General features: G+C 40.6%; 1 protein-coding gene across 2 annotated transcripts in view; it reads left to right on the forward strand.

Moving 5' to 3' along the window:
• Positions 1-21,694, forward strand: part of pea (ATP-dependent RNA helicase pea) — a 274,698-nt gene that overhangs the window by 118,855 nt on the left and 134,149 nt on the right. For both annotated transcript variants that reach the window (XM_068386568.1, XM_068386562.1), the window contains exon 7: positions 5,120-6,061. In XM_068386568.1, coding sequence (XP_068242669.1) covers positions 5,120-6,061 — 942 coding nt within the window. The remainder of the gene's footprint in view (positions 1-5,119; positions 6,062-21,694) is intronic.

Consider the following 21,694-nt stretch of genomic DNA (forward strand, 5'->3'; position numbering starts at 1 on the left):
TTTAAAGTTCTAATAACTTGTAAAATGGTTAAAATTACAACCAGGATAGGTATAAACACTATATATTTCTCGTTATAACACAACCCAAAATACAGACAAATTTTAATGTTTGTCATATCTATTGTATAATACAACTGGTGAATAGCAAAACCATCACTCTATAGACTAGCTTGTTGTATGATTGAAAATCCAGAATTATCAAAATAAAGGCGATTTTATATCATGCGTTTCCTAAACATGCTAAAAAGCACAATAGAAAACAACAACCAATGTTTTGTTTACGTTTATCTCTGATCACAACGAAGAAACAGACGCATTTATACATCTGTGTTTTTGAATTGACAGCAATTTTACCAAGTATAGATTATATGTTGAATTTGTTATTACCAATGTTCTAATTATTTTTTATTAGAACTTTCAAATAAATGAAATGAATGCCATTTATGAAATGTTTTTCTCTATGATGCCACCTGAAACGGAAACCTTCAATTTGTTTACGCTCCATCTTCGATCATAATAAACAAACGAATGCATTAAACACACATGATCTAAGTCATAACTAATGATATTACAAACATTTAGTAAACATTATGTTATTACAAATATTTTACTTACCCTAGCCATATAAATTCCTAAATTCGTATCAAAGCTGGTAATTTTTTTTTCCTTACGCGTTTAATCCACAATAGCAAACTGCCGCTAATGACAGAGTGATAACTTACGATAATTCTAAACTGTTACGAAAGATAATTGTCCTTTCCATATCCAAAATACTTTTCCTAACTTCAGTTATAAGTCAACTTGTACCCACCTCAATTATGGATCCATATGCAAAAAAAGGTAAAAGAAGAAAGTACTAGGCCTATTTTTAAAGTCACCGAACAATTAGGTTACCGCTATAACGTTCGATGTGAGAGAGAGAGAGGGATGGTTTTAAAGTACTAAACAATAAATATGATAGGTTATAACACATTGGTGTTTATGTAATATTAACTGTATAGATGGTTTGAATAAGTTAAGAAATGGTGTAAACAATTCTTTGTTATTGTATTCGCGCGGAAGCTAGACATCAGCTGATGTGATCACAGCCAAAAGTAAAACAAAAATAAGTTAGCAATACTCGATTTTTAAAACACACCCGAAATTTAACAACATAAGTACATGTTTTATTATAGCGCAATTGACATTTAAAGAGTAAAACTTTTCTTGAATAGAATGGTGTTTCCTAAAAAATAGTGGTTTGCGGACGAAATCGGTTACCGTATTTTAAGCTATGATTGAAATGGATGTATACACGGTATAATTTTTTCGTTTTGTATTTAATTGACACTTCAAGAAAAACGATTTTGGTTTCTTCATCTATTTGTAAGTATTGTATAACGAGAGAGAGAGAGAGAGAGAGAGAGAGAGAGAGAGAGAGAGAGAGAGAGAGAGAGAGAGAGGGAGAGAGAGAGAGAATCAGCTGTTGTAATTGAATGTCGTGTTTTTGTTTTGTGTACCCCCTGAAGCGAGGAATTGATCGCCACAACTAACAATATTCATGTTAATTTCATTCTTAAACTCAAGTTGCCATATGTGAACTATGGTTTTATTTCTTACGGAGAGAGAGAGAGAGAGAGAGAGAGAGAGAGAGAGAGAGAGAGAGAGAGAGAGAGAGAGAGAGAGAGAGAGAGAAGAGAGAGAGAGAGAGAGAGAGATTTGAAATCTCTCTCTCTCTCTCTCTCTCTCTCTCTAGATTTTATTTTACCGTCTACTCTACAAAACCAATGTTTGCAAATCAAATGTATACTGTTTAAAATATGACAAAATATTGACGACTCGTTACCGAAGTTTAGGCTATTCACTGCCGATAAACACAAAATATTGACGACTCGTTACCGAAGTTTAGGCTATTCACTGCCGATAAACGAACGCAGTCTACTCATGAAAACCTTGAACGCCCTGAGGGAAAAATAAGGCTTTTAAATATACTGTACTAAACAAAAATAATGCTTTAATATACCATCATTAACACTACCATTACAATTATCGTAAGGCTGGAGAAAGATAAAGATTGCCGAGAACGTAACCACATTTTTGTTTACATTTTGTCAGCTAGACTCGCACAGTTAACAGTTGATTTCATTGTTGATGTGGAATTTTATCCTTAAATAGGCTATTCATTATGAAATTATGTTAATGAAATGTAATGTTAATATTGTTTTGTAACATTTATTATAAATCACCGTATTTAGGGCTACCAATATACTTAAAAAGACAATAGATTTGATACATTTTGTAGTGCTTGACTCGTGAACTTTGAACAGCCTCGCAGATACAGAAAATTTATTTTTGAAAAATAGCGATCGCGGAAAAGGGGAATCGTGTAATTCGAACACGCTTAATTCGGGACCCTACTGTATATATATATATATATATATATATATATATATATATATGTGTGTGTGTATATATAAATATATCATTATTATTATTTGGTAGACGAGAATGACCATGAATGGGAGGTAAATCAGTTGTTGTTTGCGGATGATACTGTACTGGTTGCAGACACACAAGAGAAGCTTGGCCGATTACTGACAGAATTTGGAAGAGTGTGTGAGAGAAGGAAGTTGAGAGTTAATGTGGGTAAGAGTAAGGTTATGAGATGTACGAGAAGGGAAGGTGGTGCAAGGTTGAATGTCATGTTGAATGGAGAGTTACTTGAGGAGGTGGATCAGTTTAAGTACTTGGGGTCTGTTGTTGCAGCAAATGGTGGAGTGGAAGTAGATGTACATCAGAGAGTGAATGAAGGTTGCAAAGTGTTGGGGGCAGTTAAGGGAGTAGTAAAAAATAGAGGGTTGGGCATGAATATAAAGAGAGTTCTATATGAGAAAGTGATTGTACCAACTGTGATGTATGGATCGGAGTTGTGGGGAATGAAAGTGATGGAGAGACAGAAATTGAATGTGTTTGAGATGAAGCGTCTAAGGAGTATGGCTGGTGTATCTCAAGTAGATAGGGTTAGGAACGAAGTGGTGAGAGTGAGAACGCGTGTAAGAAATGAGTTAGCAGCTAGAGTGGATATGAATGTGTTGAGGTGGTTTGGCCATGTTGAGAGAATGGAAAATGACTGTCAGCTAAAGAAGGTGATGAATGCAAGAGTTGATGGGAGAAGTACAAGTGGAAGGCCAAGGTTTGGGTGGATGGATGGAGTGAAGGAAGCTCTGGGTGATAGGAGGATAGATGTGAGAGAGGCAAGAGAATGTGCTAGAAATAGGAAGGAATGGCGAGCGATTGTGACGCAGTTCCGGTAGGCCCTGCTGCTTCCTCCGATGCCTTAGATGACCGCGGAGGTAGCAGCAGTAGGGGATTCAGCATTATGAAGCTTCATCGTGAGGAATAACGCAGCCCCGCCGACTCGGGACATCCTTAGACAGACCAAAGTGGTCTATTCCTACTTATGCCCTGTTCCAGGATACTCTGTACATTATATAGGAATGACCACCATATGATTGTCCAAGAGACTGCCCTGATGCGTTCAACAAGGTGCTGTAAGAGCTCTTGTCCTCTACGTCCACAACAACAACATTAAACGTGAGAAAATAATTAAGAACACTAAGATCATTGGCTGTGCTCCAGATAGCAGGAGACTTCGAATTCTTGAAGCTCTACTCATACAAAGAGAAAAACCAGCACTTAATATTATCCAGGAAATGTTCCCTCTCCCCTCCTGTCGCTGGAAAAACACGCTGAGGAGTAACCCTACCAACCATAATATCTCCAGCCAAGACAACTTTACCGATCAGGACACCACTAACTAAGACACCTTTGATCAGCGACAGCACAGTCTGCCTAGTTTGCATACCCTCTCGGCGAGCGCTTCCACCAATCAGAACCCTGCGGCCAGAGGACAAGATGGCGACTCATCACCCATGAGGGGGTGGGAAGGAAGTCTGACTGAACTACAGCCGCTCTCAGCAAGCGGCTTAGCCAATGAGGATCCTATCAACCCAACTTCACTCCGCCCACGATGCCCAAGGCGGCCATTGTAAATTTGCCGACTCTCTACCCAAGCCAAAATTGCCTTATACTGGTATAAGGACGTAGCTAACATCATTTCTGCCACTCTATCCTGAGGAAGGGAGACAGTACTCCTGTATCACATAGTTTATTTCACTGTATTCTTTTACCTGACTTGTAAATTTTACCTAACTTGTAAAGTTTACATTAAAACCTTGATTCGCCAATTAATCCTGAATTTGACTATCCACCATGAAGGATGACATTTGCCCAATTATTGGCTGTATGCAATAATCCTGAAGAGCAGATAATAAGAGCCATTGAGAAGACAGAGTATAAGATCGATGCAATTGAGGCAGCCATTATTTCCAACATAACTTGCCTGAAAAAGAGTCTGCTACCCAAAAATAGTAATGATTATAATAAAAGGACGATGGATTGTATTTTCCTTAGTAACATGTCAGAAATTTTTAAAGTAATTTCTGTTTTTCCTAGCTGTACAAACCTGAGTCCTTTAATTTAACTTCCCTCCTCAACCACCCCTCTTAGTCCTTGACCAAAAGGTCAAAGTGAGGCTAGTTTGGCTGGTATAGGGGAGGAGGCTTCTCACCTGCTTCCTCCATCATCCATTTAACTTCTCGTTAAATGATTTTAACAAGCATTCAAACTTGCTCTTTAAACATCATCTTTATCAAAGGACTCAGGTTTGTATGGCTAGGAAAAATACAAATTATTTTAAAAATTTATATTTTCATAATCTCTACTGCATTATTAGAGAAAGCAAGAGATGAACCCTTGCTTACTTACCTTTGTTAGTATGGTAATACATTTTTTTCTCTTCTTTTATATTAACCCTTTTTGATTTAACCGTTTTTAAATATAAAAATTTTTGTCTCTGGTGGTGCTCTTCTAATTTAAAAAATCAGTGCTGCAATTTAGGATTAATTGATTGACATTCTTGGGTTTTATAATTTGGGTATATTTGAATTTTAAGGCTGTAAACACATTCAGGAAAAGGCAGAATTAAATCTGAAAAGTTAATATGATATTGTACTGTACGTTATTTATCAATATCCTATTTTCTAGTTTTATTAATATTTTTATTTTTTTCTATTAACAGGTGGCACAAGAGGTTCTTATGGCAGAAAGACAAACATGTCTCTTTTAGAACAACGACAAAGTTTGCCCATCTTTAAACTTCGAGAACAACTGATTAAGGCTATCCATGATAATCAAATTCTCATTGTTGTTGGGGAGACAGGTTCGGGAAAAACAACCCAAATGACACAATATCTGGCTGAAGCTGGATTCACTGCAAAGGGAAAGATAGGCTGCACACAGCCCAGGAGAGTTGCAGCTATGTCTGTTGCTAAAAGGGTATCAGAGGAGTTTGGGTGTAGGCTTGGCCAAGAAGTTGGATACACCATTCGTTTTGAAGATTGTACAAGTTCAGAAACTGTCATTAAGTACATGACAGATGGTATGTTACTCAGAGAATGTCTCATTGACCCAGATATGTCTGCATATGCTTGTATTATGTTGGATGAAGCTCACGAAAGAACAATTTACACTGATGTTTTATTTGGGCTCTTGAAACAAGCTGTAGCAAAAAGGCCTGAGCTTAAGCTTATTGTTACATCAGCCACCTTGGATGCTGTAAAGTTTTCAGAATATTTTAACCAAGCACCCATTTTTACAATCCCTGGTCGAACCTTCCCAGTAGAAATCTTGTACACTCGAGAACCTGAGACTGATTATTTAGATGCTGCTCTAATTACTGTTATGCAGATTCATCTGTCAGAGCCCCCAGGAGACATTCTTGTCTTCTTGACTGGACAAGAGGAGATTGATACAGCTTGTGAGCTGCTGTATGAGCGAATGAAAGCCTTGGGGAGTGATGTTCCAGAACTCATCATTCTTCCTGTGTATTCAGCACTACCATCAGAAATGCAAACAAGAATATTTGAACCAGCCCCACCAGGTTCCCGGAAAGTTGTCATAGCTACAAACATTGCTGAAACTTCATTAACTATTGATGGTGTTTACTATGTTGTTGATCCAGGTGAGTTTATTTATTTATTTCGTTGCAGCCTAAATGGTATTTATGGATATTTTCAGCCATTTTAATTTTGAGAATGTATAGCATTTAAAGCATAATTTAGATCCTAAATCCTATTTGCTCCTATAGGAATAAAAATCATCGTCTTTTAATAAAGATATGCATTCAGCAAAGCTGAAGTGGCTGTTTAAACTTTTAATGAGGTAATTATAGTAGCTGGTCCCTACCCACCAGATAAAGTACTCTACTGCCTTCTAATCCTCATCACTTTAGCTTTTTCTTTCAGATTGAATAAATGTACTGACAGATCATATTGTTTGAGGGGTAGTAATGGAAGAAGCCAATATGCAGTGTTGCCTGATAACTGCAATTGTGCGACATTTTTCTGTACTACCTGTCGTTATCTAACATATTTGTTATTTTCTAGTGGCATGTCTGTTACTGTTCTATTCCTCGTGTATGTGGCCTTACAATAATGACAATGTGAACCTAAGGAAATTGGTTTTCCTTAGATAGAGAAATATTTGTGCTGCTGCTGAGTTTGAAAGGGAGGGGTGCTGCCTTTCTGTTTTCCTTCATTGTCTTCAAGCCAGAGAATGGTGCTAAGGACGTATCACTTGGTTGTGCTATTGTGGTATCTTTCCACATTAGAGCCTTGTCATTAACTTGCACAACTCTGTAGAAGACAAACTTCAAGTTCTTCCTTCTCATTTGTATCATTATGTTAGAATCTTTGCTGCAACTTTAAGAAAAGAAACATGTAGAGGACATCATCGAAGAAGTCCAGGAAGAGTATGGATAGGCGTCGCATATGCTGGACTCCTACCATTTCTCTACCCAGGGGAAAAACACTGCTTTACCAATAACGTTCTGTTTGGGGAAAGGGATCCTACTATGTTCTTACCTTGTAAGCGAGGTAAGTTTTTACGTACTGGGAACGTACTCATCCCCAAGCATATGTATCAGTACTGTATATTGTACAGGTGCTTTGAGCACATGCTGCCTGAGCCTTGTTTCATATCAGAACAAGCACTTGCACTGCTGGTAGGGATGATCTAAAGATTTCTCTCATCAGGAGAGAGAGAAGTGGTGTTTACTGAATAGTTTACTTAATTGGGAAGTACTGTAGTACTGGCACACTTTGCTACCATTTCCTGTGTACCATCTCGTTCCAGGGCAGGGTCGCACTGGAAACTATCTCTCAGTGAAGGAGTGCTGGCACTTGGTACTCCTTCTGGTACCAAGCTTGATCATGGGCAGCTGTCCTTCTTTCACTGTCCTGGAAGATCGACTGATCTCTCTCTTTTGGGGATGAGAGATATAGTACTCACTGCTCCTTCTCCTACACTGGGTTTTGTACTTAGGGTAATACGTGCTGAAATTTATCCCACAGGGGCTAAGAAATGTCGGGGCATGCAACTCCCTGTCTTACAACTTCACTATCATTGACTGCACTGTACCTGTAGACGCTGTTATCTTCTGGTGAAGGAGAAATAAAAGTTTGGTTCTGAAAAATCCCATACACGTGGAAGAGAGAGTGCATACCAAGAACGTTTCCACACGGGAACACAATCATGGTATGTTTTGTATCTGGAAAGAATTTATTCCCTGAGAATATGTTTTGGTACGTGGTACAGGTGGTCACACACCTACTACCGCTAGCATTGTTCTGTCTTTTACAAGACTGAGCACACGCACCCTCGTGTTGGATGATAGGTACTGCTCTTATTCCCCTCCATTTCAGATAGTTCAGAGATGAAAACCCAGCAGAAGGAGCCTAGTGAAGTGTACGATCAATGAGTGGTGCAAGCTTAATGACGTTTAAAGACTGTCTCGTCACCCAGCTGTCAGATCCCTCCAGATCATTCACTACAAGATCATGTATAGTCTCCACACTTCTGATCTTCATGCGGCAGGTATCAACGCTCCTGGTCTCTATGCGATTGGTTTCTTTGTGCTCCATTACCGCTTCAGCTGTCTCAGTGTGAAAGATCCTTATAAGATCAGTCTTCTACATGCTTGGCTACCTCGCGTTTTGGTTATCACGTGATTTGATATAACATGATCGGATAGCAGGCAATCATACACCATGTATTTGGACAGTAAAGATGTCTTCAACTTTGAAACTTCATTGGTTCCAAGAAGCTGCTTGTAAGTCGAATTTTTTTAAATTTTGGCCTAGGGTAAGCCTAAACTGAATCCCATGCCTGATTTCCAGCTACAAATGTCAGCAAATAGTCAAGTTTCATACGAAATAGATATCAGGTTATTTCAAATGTCATTTTGCTTACTGTTTAAAATTATATAATATTGTTCTATTACAGTATTTCTTTATTTCATCTTTATTTTCCGTTAAATTTGTATTTGTATCTCCAAATGTTTGTAAGTTGAGGACCTTCTGTATGTGTTTGAACTCTTTGCATCTACTATTCAGTGAATTTCAGGTCACAGAACTTTTAGCATCTGTTTTGTTCCAGCTTTTTCAGATATCTTCCCACGTTCTGAGATTTTCCATACATCAATATTTTTTAACTTGTTCATGTGATAAGGATCTCAGTGCTCGTACAAGCTCTGAAATGACCATCTTGCTCTCATGGTTGTGGGTAAGGATCGCCTCTAATCAAGGACAGGCTTTCACCCAACACTGCTATGTACTGAGTGGTAGCATGCTCTTCTGTTCACTCAGCAAAGGGTAAGGCACTAAGTGAGGGCCACAAGCAGTTCAGTCATCGAAGAAGACATATCAATGCTTGTTTGTCCCTTCTTTTCTTTACAAGAGATTGCCCTTTCCCATTTGCAGTCTGGTTGGCAAATATTCTAAGGGGAGGAAGGATTCTTTGAAGAATATAAAAAGAATCATTTATCCTAGAGCACTTGACTTTAATCTAGTACTTTGAAAGACAAAGATCTTCAAGACTTAGTCTAGGTCCATCTATTTGGAGTATATTGACCTCTGGTGGCAACCACGATGCCTATGAAGGAAACGATTTTGCCCATTGATTGCCACACTATCATTCCCCAAAGGTCTAACCACCCCTTATAGTGGTGCTGTTGGTTCATCCTAGTGAATTTTTGTTGAAATCAAGTCTATATCTGGCAGAGGTATCCAGACTTTAGTCTTCTCAGGTAAAAGAAGGCAGTGACCCTCTTGATACTACAACCAGCTTACCAGTGAGTCTTTAGGTCCCAGACGAATGTGAAGGGGAAAATGCACTCCGAGCCTTCTGGATAGCTCTCCATGCCTTCACACTCCACTCTTCCTGTGGTTAAGTCAACTGGGTCTTAGGGAGAGACCTTCCTCTTCCTTGCCTCTGTTTTAAGATGGTGAGTACTGTGAGGTCTGCCATCATAAAAGAAGGCTTTTTGTGCTCAGTAAACCTGATGGCTACTCACATCTACTTTAGGTACTCATCCTTTGGTCCTGTAGGAAGTACCTCTTTGTCCTCAGGTCTTTAGCTACCAGTTCAAAGCCCGAAGCTTCAGACTGTTGAACGCTCCTGAGCGTTAAGTCTCACCTCTTTTGGTAACTACTTGAACGAGATTCATCGCTTTTGATTTCTTGACAATTGAATTTTCCTTTCTCCCTCCAAAAGCAATGCTCCAAGACCGTGACAGTTGGCTTTACTTCTGCTATGATCTGAAAATTGATTTTATTTGGTAAACCCAGTCTCATGGCCTAGTATACGATAGAGGACCTGAGTATGTTGATAACACATTGAATGTTCACATCAGCAAATGTAGGCAGGTAGCGCATCCGCACCATCTCTACCAAGGACTTTCAGCTTAATGATGGCAGTGTCGCTGAAATTTCTCTTTTCATTGGAGAACTTGTTCTACACGAGATCCTTCACCAGTGATTGCCCCAGGGTTATTGGAAGCTTCACTAGTTAGTAACCAGCAATTTCCCTACTTTTTTTTTTGAGTGGAACAGGAAACATGGGCTTGGTGGCTGATTGATAAGATCCTTTAAAGGGGAGTTTCACTCAAATCCCTCCTCCAGGCATGCAGCTGCTCATAGATATATCAAAGGAAGGATGGGGCACACCTTGGGAATTAGAACACCCTAGGGCTGTTGTCCAGAGAAGTAAAACACCTGCATATCAACCTACTGGAAGTCAGCATTGCTAACTTCTGAACAGGGTTTGTTAAGACACCCAGTAGGATTGAAGAAGGACAACTTCACCATTGTGACTTTTGTCTACAAGAAAAGGGGTACTGTTTCCCAGACCCTTGCCATTTGGCAAGCAGATGTGCACATGGGCAGCCAACAACATGGTGGAGCTGTCAACAATGTCCATTCCAAACAAGAGGAATGTCCTAGCAAATGCTCAATCACCAGTGACACAGAGTAGGACCAGTGGGGTCTCCAAATTCGTAAGTGGCAAACGGCACGTATTACAATTATCAAAGGACCCATTTGCCTCCCAGTTTATCCAAAATTTCAAGTATATTGCACTTCAATTCCAGAACATTTTCCAGTAGACAGCTCTCCTATTTCAGAAATATATAAAAATCTTTATTGTTCTTTTTCTTAGACAAAAAAAAACTTGAATGTAATCTAATTTATAGTTCAATTTTATTTTCTGACAATACATATATATTTTATCTACGTAGTTTCCAGTGAGAGTGGGGCTGAGACAGGGATGTGTGATGTCGCCATGGTTGTCCAACTTGTTTGATGATGGAGTGGTAAGAGAGGTGAATACTCGAGCTTGGTCGAGGATTGAAACTGATAGAAGAGATTGATCAGGAATGGTTGCTGAATCAATTGTGTTTTGCGAAAGATACTGTACCGGTTGTAGACTCGGAAGAGAAGCTTGGCCGATTAGTGACAGAATTTGGAAGCGTATGTGAGAGAAGGAAGTTGAGAGTTAATGTGGGTAAGAGTAAGGTTATGAGATATACGAGAAGGGAAGGTGGTGCGAGGTTGAATGTCATGTTGAATGGAGAGTTACTTGAGGAAGTGGATCTTTTTAAGTACTTGGGGTTTGTTGGTGCAGCAAATGGTGGAGTGGAAACAGATGTACGTCAGAGAGTGAATGAAGGATGCAAAGTGTTGGGGGCAGTGAAGGGAGTGGTAAAGAATTGAGGGTTAGGCATGAATGTAAAGAGAGTTCTGTATAAGAAAGTGATTGTACCAACTGTGGTGTATGGATCAGAGTTGTGGGAAATGAAAGAGACAGAGAGACAGAAATTGAAGGTGTTTGAGGAGTATGGCTGGCGTATCTCAATTAGATAGGGTTAGGAACGAAGTAGTGAGGGTGAGAACGAGTTTAAGAAATTATTTAGAGCTGGAGTTGATATAAATGTGTTGAGATGGTTTGGACATGCTAAGAGAATGGAAAGTGGCTGTCTGCTAAAGAAGGTGATGAATGCAAGAGTTGATGGGAGAAGTACAAGAGGAAGGCCAAGGTTTGGGTGAATGGATGGAGTGGAGAAAGCTTTGGGTAATAGGAGGATAGATGTGAGAGAGGCAAGAGAGCATGCTAGAAATAGGAATGAATGGGGAATGATAATGACCCAGTTACGGTAGGCCCTGCTGCTTCCTCTGGTCGCCTTGGTGACTACGGAGGTAACAGCAGTAGGGGATTCAGCATATGAAACTTCATCGGTGGTGGATAACGGGGGAGGGTGGGCTGTGGCACCCAAGCAGTACCAGCCAACCTGGCTGAATCCCTCGTCAGGCTGGGAGGAGTGGAGAGAGGAAAGGTCCCATTTTTTTCATTTGTTTTATGTCGGCTACCCCCCAAAATTGGTGGAAGTGCCTTGGTAAATAGATAGATAGATAGCTGTATATTACAGTGTAGGAAATATATTCAACTTTCTAATTCAATCTTCAGTTTCTTTCTATCTTTATTCCTTAGGTACGATACACAATGTCAGCCATGAGTTGAAAAATATCAAAATTGCACTCTGTAAAATTTAGTACCGAATCATGTAATCAGCCTCAGTTTTTCACCGATGATTATTTATGTCAAAATTATTGTGTCACCGTGAAAGATCAACCATTTCTACACAATAAAATAAACTTCTCAAAAATACTTTTTATATTTTTTATGATTATTTGAAAAAAGTATCTGTTAGGATTATTTAGAAAAGTATCTGTTTTTGGCAAAAAAAAATCCGTTTGTCATGTATTTTTTATTTGTTCCCATACTAACATACCTTCCGTTATCCATATGAATATTCTTTCAGCGGCAGCTGGAGGCAGCCATTAGACTTGAATTGCCTAACGCTTAAGGGGATCGTCCGCCATGTTCGCCATTTTTTTTTTCTAATGATCCAAAATACACCATTTCTATATATGTTTTAGACATATAATACCTTAATCCTATAAAAATTTCAAGTCATTTGATCAAAAAAAAAAAAGGTATACTTTTCCCCACTAATATGACACCAATTGTATTGAATCTTATACCATAAAAACTGCTTTATAAACCGAACAATTCTGTGAGACGTAATTGTGATTTTCTTTTTTTTTTATGAATTTTATTTTTTTTCTCCTCTAGACGCAAAATAATTGTGAAAATTAAGGTAAAAAGAAAATCAAAATTCTGTCTCACAAAATTGTGGGATTTTTATTCCTTTTTTCAATGATATCTTTTTAAACACAATACTTACCTGGTAGTTATGTATATAGCTTACGTCCCTGACGTCACGACAGAAAAATTCAAAAACTCGCGCCAATCGCCGATTGGATAGCCAGGTGTATCACTTGTGCGCCCCTAGCGAGGTATCCAGAAACCATCCTATGGTTATCCATATTTTCCCTGTCGCCTTAGCGATAACAAAGATGGTTCATAATAGGTATTCAATGGAGCTTTACGGATGTTTAGAGACTAAATGGTGTCTCAGAAGGACCAAGGATAGGCAGCTTTCGTTTTTTTCTTTGAATAGTCTGGCCTCTAGATCTTGTATTTGGGATACAACTCTAGTTGAAATACAAGAAGTCAGAGGTGTTCGTTTCAGCCCCTTGGGGTTGCATCCGTTCAGAAATAGAATTTCTTTGCACATCTCTGTCTTCCTCTCTTTCTCAGTAGAGTTAATCAGAGAGTTTCATCTGAGTTACCCAAAGGCCACCTAAGATTTGGTTAAAGATTTGGCAAGAAAGGTTTTTCATCCATCCTTCTTTAGCCGCAAATCAAAGGAAGGATCTCCTTTTCTGAATTTTTCGCAGGCTTTTTAAGGAAGACTTTCAGCAGGATAGCTACCAGACTTGAGGAACAGGGCAAAGACGTCGTATGTCCTCCTGGTCGCGAACGTCCTCCGAGTAGTGATGTCGAGCGTCCTCCGGGACGTGACGTCGGACGTCCTCCGGGACGTGACGTCGAGCGTCCTCCGGGACGTGACGTCGAGCGTCCTCCGGGACTTGACGTCGAGCTGATAGTTATTTAAATAGAGTCTGACTGCTTTCACCTTCAGACAGTAGAAGCCAAACTTTTATACTTCTGGGAATCATTGGGAGAAGTTGGGAGCAGACCTTGGTCAGTTCTTCTTCTGAAAGAGGAGTACTTTTTTCCTTTCTTAGGGAAACCTTCTTTTAGTTTAGCTCCATAGACCTCCCTCCCAGTTCTAGAGAGCAGTCTACTGCACTCAAGATCTGAGCCTCCCGGTTTGGGGAAGATTGGCTTCTCAGGTCTCATTCTTCCGATCTACATGTTGGATCTTCAGATCACGTTGAGCCTTTTTGAAGAATTGGATCTTCTTGTCTACGAGGCGAGTCTCTTCTGACCCCATCTCAAAATGGGGATTCAGAGTCTAGTTTTTTCAGGCTTTTACATCTCACCTTAGAACAGTGCAAGCCATCTTGAATCTTTCTTTGAGATCCTTGATTTATCTCTGTTCATCCTAGTTTTCCTGGACCGGGGCTCGTTTCCCGGCCAATCGGAAGCTAGAAGTTATTATCCTTTTGTGATATATCTTCGTCCGCTCCTTTTCATCCTCAATCATTTTGGGACAAGGAGAAGATCTTGAGTCCTTATGCATCTTTTTCAGATGCCATAAGATGCCTTCAGTGGTGGAACGATCCAGTCTATTCCAGTAGGTTCCAACCAGGAGTCAGGTGTCCTCCAGGCATCCTCCAGGCGTCCTGCAGGCATCCTCCAGGAGGTCCTCCCCTTTTTGGAACAGAGGACCTTAGGCCTTGTGTTGTTCCGTTACCTCGACTTCGAGGTGGAAGCAACACTGGACTGTTGGCAAGTCAATGCCGATTTACCACAGCATTTGTTTTCTTTGCCAAGCAGGTCATAACTCACTTGAGTCCCTTTGCGGGACAGCGAGGAGTCTTTTCTCCTGGCAAGGAGAAGAATGTATCCTTCTGTAAGCTTCATTCAGGGGGAAAAGAAGTTAGGCAGACTAACTCAGCTGGAGATTGGACCCTCCATCGAGAAGTCTGCAAGAATCTGTGGCGACTCCAGGATTTGTCAATCCATATGAGAGGTTTTAGAGAATGGTTCAGAATCAACCCTGTTTTCTCTTCCAGTATCTCTACAGCTTAGTTGCGGTTTTCCTGTTGTCACTTCGAAGGAAGCGCAATTGTGCATCTTCTTCCATCAAAGGAGGCAGGAGTATGTTTACGACTGTAGTCAGGCACAGTATCTTGCCTTTCGATTGATAAAGTCCTACAGGAACTTCTCAAATTGCTTGAAACATCTAATCATCTAATCAACAAGGACTCGCCAGTTTGGAGTCTGGATATAATCCTGAAGTTCCTTATGAGTGACAAGCTTGTCCACTTGCATTCTTCTTCATTTTTATGACCTCACGATGAATTCTTGTTTTGTTAGTCCCACGACAACTAAAAGTATCAGTGGATTCATGCGTTTTGTAAAACGTTGGCTTTTGAGATAATGAAGCTATCTGTTCATTGCAGTTAGGCTTTCTAACTGAGAATGACCACCTTTTTCAACCTTAAGCCAAGGCTTTTGAGTTTGCGACTTTCGGATATGGTTGGAGAAGGTGTGGAGGGATTCCTGTGTCCAGTAAGAACCCTGTAGTTCTTCCTGGGAAGAATGAAAGAGTTACGAGCAAGTCGAAGCTCTTTGGGGCTCGATTAAGTAGCCCTCGTTACAGATGTCAAGAATGTCCTTTCATTTTTCATCAAACTCTTACAGGAGAGGCTCGTGCGATTTACAGTGAGACTTGTCTCTAATTTTTTAGAAGGTCAACACACATGAAGTTAGTGCTGTAACAATTTCAGTGGCCTTCAAGCAGAATGGATTGTGACAGAGCTTTTGGACGCAATCTTTTGGAAGATTAAATCTGTGTTCACTTCACACTTTTTGTATCATATCCAGACTCTTTATGAGGACGGATACACTCTGGGACCATTTGTAACAGCGAGTGCAGTAGTGGGGGAGGAACCCTCCACTAAGTTCCCATATCCTAATACCTTTTTCTTCTCTTGGAACTCTTATATTTTTATGGTTGTTGTGGCGATTGCGACAGTCACCCACAATCATTGATTTTAGTCAGATGTTCTATTTGTTCCTTGAGAACGCCCCGGAACAAGGTTATTGGAAGAGGTATTGTCACATAGAGGTTTTTAGACCGTTTTGACAACTCTTAGAGGTCTTCAGCCCCCTGGGTGGATTGCTGGATCTCATAAGGAAAGTGGATATAATGAAAGATTCATTGAAGTCAACTTCCTTATCAGGTACGAACCCTTAAGTTTGTTTATTAATGCTTAAGTAAAATTCCATTTATACCAGCTGTCTCTAACCCTCCACCAAAGGTGTTAATCAGCTATAGACATAACTACCAGGTAAGTCTTGTGTTTAAAAATGTTATTTTTATTATAAAATAAATTTTTGAACATACTGTACTTACCTGGTAGTTATGTATAATCAAATATCCCCCCTCCTCCCCTCTAGAGACTAGAGGCATGGAAAATATGGATATCCATGGGATGGTTTCTGGATACCTCACTAGGAGCGCACAGGTGTTACACCTGGCTATCCAATCGGCGATTGGCGCAAGTTTTTTTATTTTTCTGTCGTGACGTCAGGGACGTAAGCTATATACATAACTACCAGGTAAGTATGTTCAAAAATTTATTTTATAATGAAAATAACATTTCTCTCTAAAATCGAACAATAACTAAGTGAGAAAAATGTACCTAAGTGTGAGTAAGTTTGTTTTTGAGTTATGAGCTCCCAAAGATTTGCAACAAATTTTCGCTTCTTTTCTTAAAGAAATCAAGATAACATTAGTATGATAACTTTTATTGCTTATTCCTACATAAACGCACCCTAAAGAAGGTATTTAAACCCTAAGTTTCCTATTACACTTGGCGTATGGATGTCATGAGTTGCCAGCGATCTCTTGTTGTTGCCAGTGTTTTAGTTAGCATGTTTCAGCTTTGTACTCTTGTTCATGTTTCCCTCTCTTCTTGGTTCTTTATTCTTGTTCTCTGCTTATTTTTTGTTCTTTCTATGACCATAGGTAACATGGCCTTGCTCTGAAGTTCCCAAGGACGTTGTGAAAACAGAATGTACATACGAACTGCAAGTAAACAAATAGATGCATTATAAATTCTGTAGGTCTTTGGAAAGTCTAGCTGCTGTTCTCATAGACCATAGATTACCAATGCCTTCCATTTCTGCCAGAAGTATGAGATTTTGAAAAGAGAGAGAGAGAGAGAGAGAGAGAGAGAGAGAGAGAGAGAGAGAGAGAGAGAGAGAGAGAGAGAGAGCGCGCCAGCCTTACCTTACCTTATTTTTTGTTTGGGTTCCCCCAGGTCCCTCAGTGTGAGGCACCTCGTATATCCACCAGAGAGTTGCTAATGCATCTTCCGGTGTATTTTGCATCTTCCAGTCTTGGATGGTCTGGGATGCATCTTAGGTATTTATCGAGATTATTCTTAAACACATCTACGCTCACTCCTGATATGTTTCTTAGATGAGCTGGCAGCACATTAAATAGTCGCTGCATTATCGATGCTGGTGCGTAGTGGATTAATGTCCTGTGCGCCTTCCTTAGTTTTCCTGGTATTTTTTTGGCACTATTAATCTACCTCGGCTTGCTCTTTCTGATATTTTTAGCTCCATGATGTTTTCAGTAATTCCTTCTATTTGCTTCCATGCTTGTATTATCATGTAGCGTTCTCTTCTCCTTTCTAGACTGTATAGTTTTAAAATTTGCAGTCTTTCCCAGTAGTCAAGGTCCTTAACTTCTTCTATTCTAGCAGTATAGGACCTTTGTGCAATATCCTTTTGGTAGTGTGGGTACCATATCACATTGCAGTACTCGAGTGTACTACGTACATAAGTTTTGTAAAGCATAATCATGTGTTCAGCTTTTTTTGTTTTAAAGTGTCTGAATAACATTCCCATTTTTGCTTTACATTTAGCCAACAGTGTTGCTATTTGGTCGTTGCATAACATATTCCTATTTAACATTACACCAAGGTCTTTAATTGCTTCCTTGTTTGTGATTGTCTCGTTATTAGGTCCCTTGTATGCATACACCATTCCTTCTCTGTTTCCATAATTCATTGATTCGAATTTATCGGAGTTAAATACCATCCTATTTATCTCCGCCCATTCATATATTTTGTTTAGATCTCTTTGTAGTGAGTTCCGATCTTCATCACAAGTAATTTCTCTACTTATTCTTGTGTCATCGGCGAAACTTCTCACTACGGAGTTTTCAACATCACAGTCTATGTCTGAGATCATAATAACAAACAGCAGTGCAGCTAAAACCGTACCTTGTGGCACGCCAGATATCACCTGAGCTTCATCCGATTTCTCGTCATTTGCAACCACTATCTGTTTTCTGTTTTGCAGGAATTCTTTTACCCATTTTCCTATCTTTCCCGCAATATTATGCTTTCTCATTTTTTTCTTTAATATATTATGGTCTACCTTGTCAAAGGCTTTTGCAAAATCTAGATAGATCACATCTGTGTCTTTTTCACCTATCATATTTTTGTATATGTTTTCATAGTGTGCTATCAGTTGGGTTTGTGTACTTTTTCCGGGCACAAAACCGTGTTGACCTATATTAAAAAAATTATTTTTAACCAAATGATCCATTATTTTCTTTTTTATTACTCTCTCATACACTTTCATAATACAGTGAACCCTCGTTTATCGCGGTAGATAGGTTCCAGTCGCGGCCGCGATAGGTGAAAATCCGCGAAGTAGTGACACCATATTTACCTATTTATTCAACATGTATATTCAGACTTTTAAAACCTTCCCTTGTACGTAGTACTGTTAACAAACTACCCTTTAATGTACAGAACATTTAATGCATGTACTACAGTACCCTAAACTAAAACAGGCACAAATAGTAAAGGTGATTTTATATCATGCATTTCCTAAACATGCTAAAAAGCACGATAAAAAATGGCAACCAATGTTTTGTTTACATTTATCTCTGATCATAATGTAGAAACAAACTGGAGGTAGAGCTTTGCTTATTACCCAGACATATTTCCCATACTTTTCCCTTAGAACTACATCACATCTTCCTACTTTAGATATATAGATATATATATATATATATATATATATATATATATATATATATATATATATATATATATATATATATGTGTGTGTGTGTGTGTGTGTGTGTGTATATATATATATATATATATTTATATGTATACACATATACATACCTACATATATACATAAATACATGCATACATATATATATATATATATATTACTGTATATATATGGGTTATGGAAAAAATCCGCGAAGTGGTGAATCCGCGATGGTCGAACCGCGAAGTAGCGAGGGTTCACTGTATGTAATGTTAGACTAACAGGTCTATAATTGCTTGCCTCTAGTCTTGATCCACTTTTGAAGATAGGGGTTATATAAGCTAGTGTATGTTTTAACATATATCTTGCTCATATCTACACTTTGTCTTAGCAGTATTGCAAGCGGCTTCGCGATAGTATTTGCAGTTTTTTTTAACAAAATCGCTGGAACTCCATCTGGTCCGGCTGCTGATCCATTTTTAATTCCGTTTATAGCTTTTACAATATCTGCTTCATTAATATCTATATCCGTTAGATATTCAACATTTTCTTCTCTTATTTCTGTTTCATTATTCTCATTCGCAATTCTTGGCGTGAACTCACTCTTATATTTTTCTGCTAATATGTTGCATATTTCCTTTTTTTCATTCGTTAGCCGTCCTTCAATTCTTAGAGGGCCTATTTCTAATCTCCCTTTATTCATTTTTTTTGCATAGGAGTAAAGTACTTAGGGTTTTTTTTTTAATATTTTGAAGTTTCCTTTCTTCTAAGTCTCTTTTTTCATTTTCTTCTGACTGTATAATCTTTTGTTCTGCATTTTCTATCTTACATTTTATTTTCATCATTTTCCACACATTTTTTTCTTTTGCAAGATTTTTCTTCCACTTTCTAATTTTTGAAATAAGATCCTTCTTTCTCTTGGTATGCATGTCTTTTGTTTATTGTTTTTCTTCGGTACATATTTTTCAACAATTTTCTCCAGTATTTTGTACATTATGTCCGTATTTACCTGTATATTATCACTTACAAACACATTTTTCCATTCTTTATTCAGTTCTTCATTTATTTTTGACCATTTTATATTCTTACTATAAACATTATTTGTTCCAACACAAATACTTACCTCGAACTACTTTCTTAGGAGCTACCTGTAATCTCTCTACCGACCAGAGTTTTGTGAAGTATACCCTACACCCGTTTTCTATGGAGGGCTAACCCGGGAGTGAGAGAACGTGCTTCGAGGGTAGCCTTGAGCTAGGTCGGCGTCAGCTTGGGTCCCGTTAGCCAGTAAGTTCTCTGGTCGTGACGTGATACCATCACGCCGCTCTCGTCTCTTTCGACCCCTTGTGTCCAACTCGTGTGTCCAACGTGGTTACCGCGTGGTATCTCTGTGCTTATCCCTTGTGTTCTTGCGTGTTCACTGCCCTTCCTTGTGCTTTCCAAGTGTATTCCTTGTTGATTCCCTTCATTCCTGTGCCTTGTGGTTGTGTGCTATGGAGCAGATCCGCCGTTGTCCTGGGCCTAGAGCCGGAAAGTCGTGTGGAGCGTTCCTTTCCAAGCCCGAAGTAGACCCTCACTCCCTTTGCTCTTCCTGTAGGGGCAGGATGTGCTCGCCATCGGATACGTGCATTGAGTGTGTTAGTTGGAGTGAGATTCAGTGGGTGCGTTACGGCACTAAGAAGAAAAAGTCGTCGAAACGTTCGCCCAGGAAATCTAGCATCTCTTCGCCGTTACCGTCACCCAGTGGACGGTCCGACGGGGCTTCTGTCTCGACTTCCCCTACCCAGAGTAGGGGACGAGGTAAGTCCGTTGCGGGGAACGAGCCGAGGGCCCTTCCCCAGGAGTCTAATGTGTGTGAAGTGGGGGTTGCTGGGTCTTCTCAGGCTAGTGGGGGGCCTGGTAGTGCTGTGTCTGGTGGTTCTGGAGACTCTGCCCTTGTGCTTGGGTGGCACGTTTCCTCCTCCGACCCCTTGTGGTGTAGTAATGTTGTGCCTGTTTCTTCGCCCGCTTCGTGGGCCTGTGTTTCAGGTTTTTCAGCGGCTGGTGACGCCCAGGGTAAGTTGGACCCCACGGTAAGTGAGCCCTTCGGGTGGAGGCTCCCTAAAACGCCAGGTAGGTCCCCAATGTGGATGGAAGAGGGGCTGGATACCTGGTTCCCTAGTGTAGGGCGCCAAACCTCTTTTCCAGCTCCTCTGACGGCGGTTCCAGAGACCTTCCTACAACCCTCGACCTCTGGTACGCAGCAAGTCGCAAAGCCCTCCGTAGCCCCCGCTTCTGCCCGTCGTTCGGGTGGTACAGTTTCGTTGGGCTCTTCGGATGGTGGGGCTTCGTTCTCTTCAGAAGAGGAAACGAGGAGGAGACATCGGCGACGGAGGGAGCGGTCCAGGAGCAGGCGTTCCCGCTCAAGATCCCGTTCGAGGTTCAGTAGAAAACAGTCCCGCTCTCCACGGAGGAAGTACAGGAGGAGTAGGTCCCCCGATGGTGATTGGGTCTTCGTTCCTCGTAAGTCTGAGTTGCAGCATTCCCCGGACCGGCAGTCCAGGGATTTCTCGCCACGAAGGCCATCCTCCAGACGCAGATATGACCCTCGCAGGGAGAAATGCGAGAAGGCCGCGAAGCTTCCGGTTCACCCCGCCCAGCGGGGGGAACCGTGCATCCATACGGACAGCCTGGCCGAATCAGCACAGCTGGTTCGGCCCTCGGACTTAAAGGAACGGTTCCCTCCGTCGGGTCAGCCCACGGGATCCGCGTCCTCGTCCCCCAGAGAGAATACACGAACGGTAGTCCTCGCCAGCACGGCGATGCCAGTTCTGACCCCCGAACCTGGTGCGGAGGTTCCCGCCGGGGAAGACCGGTACCACCGCAGGGGAGTGCCTGTGGTTCCAGAACCGAAGCGCCCGGTGGGAGTGCCCGGTGACCCGGCTCCTCGGGATCAGGCGGAAGGTACTGCTGACGGTAGAGAAGGTTCCCCGACCGAGGACTCGGCCTATCGGAAGGTTATAGGCCTCATTCGAAGGCATCATAGGATTGAGGAACCGGTCCCAACCGATGAGGACTACTGGAGGTCCAGCCTGACCCGCTTGATGCAGGCACCCGTCCAACAGAAAACCTCCCTGGCCCTGCCTGTGGCCCGAGA

The sequence above is a fragment of the Palaemon carinicauda genome, chromosome 1, assembly GCF_036898095.1.
Source record: "Palaemon carinicauda isolate YSFRI2023 chromosome 1, ASM3689809v2, whole genome shotgun sequence".
Classification (NCBI taxonomy): domain Eukaryota; kingdom Metazoa; phylum Arthropoda; class Malacostraca; order Decapoda; family Palaemonidae; genus Palaemon; species Palaemon carinicauda.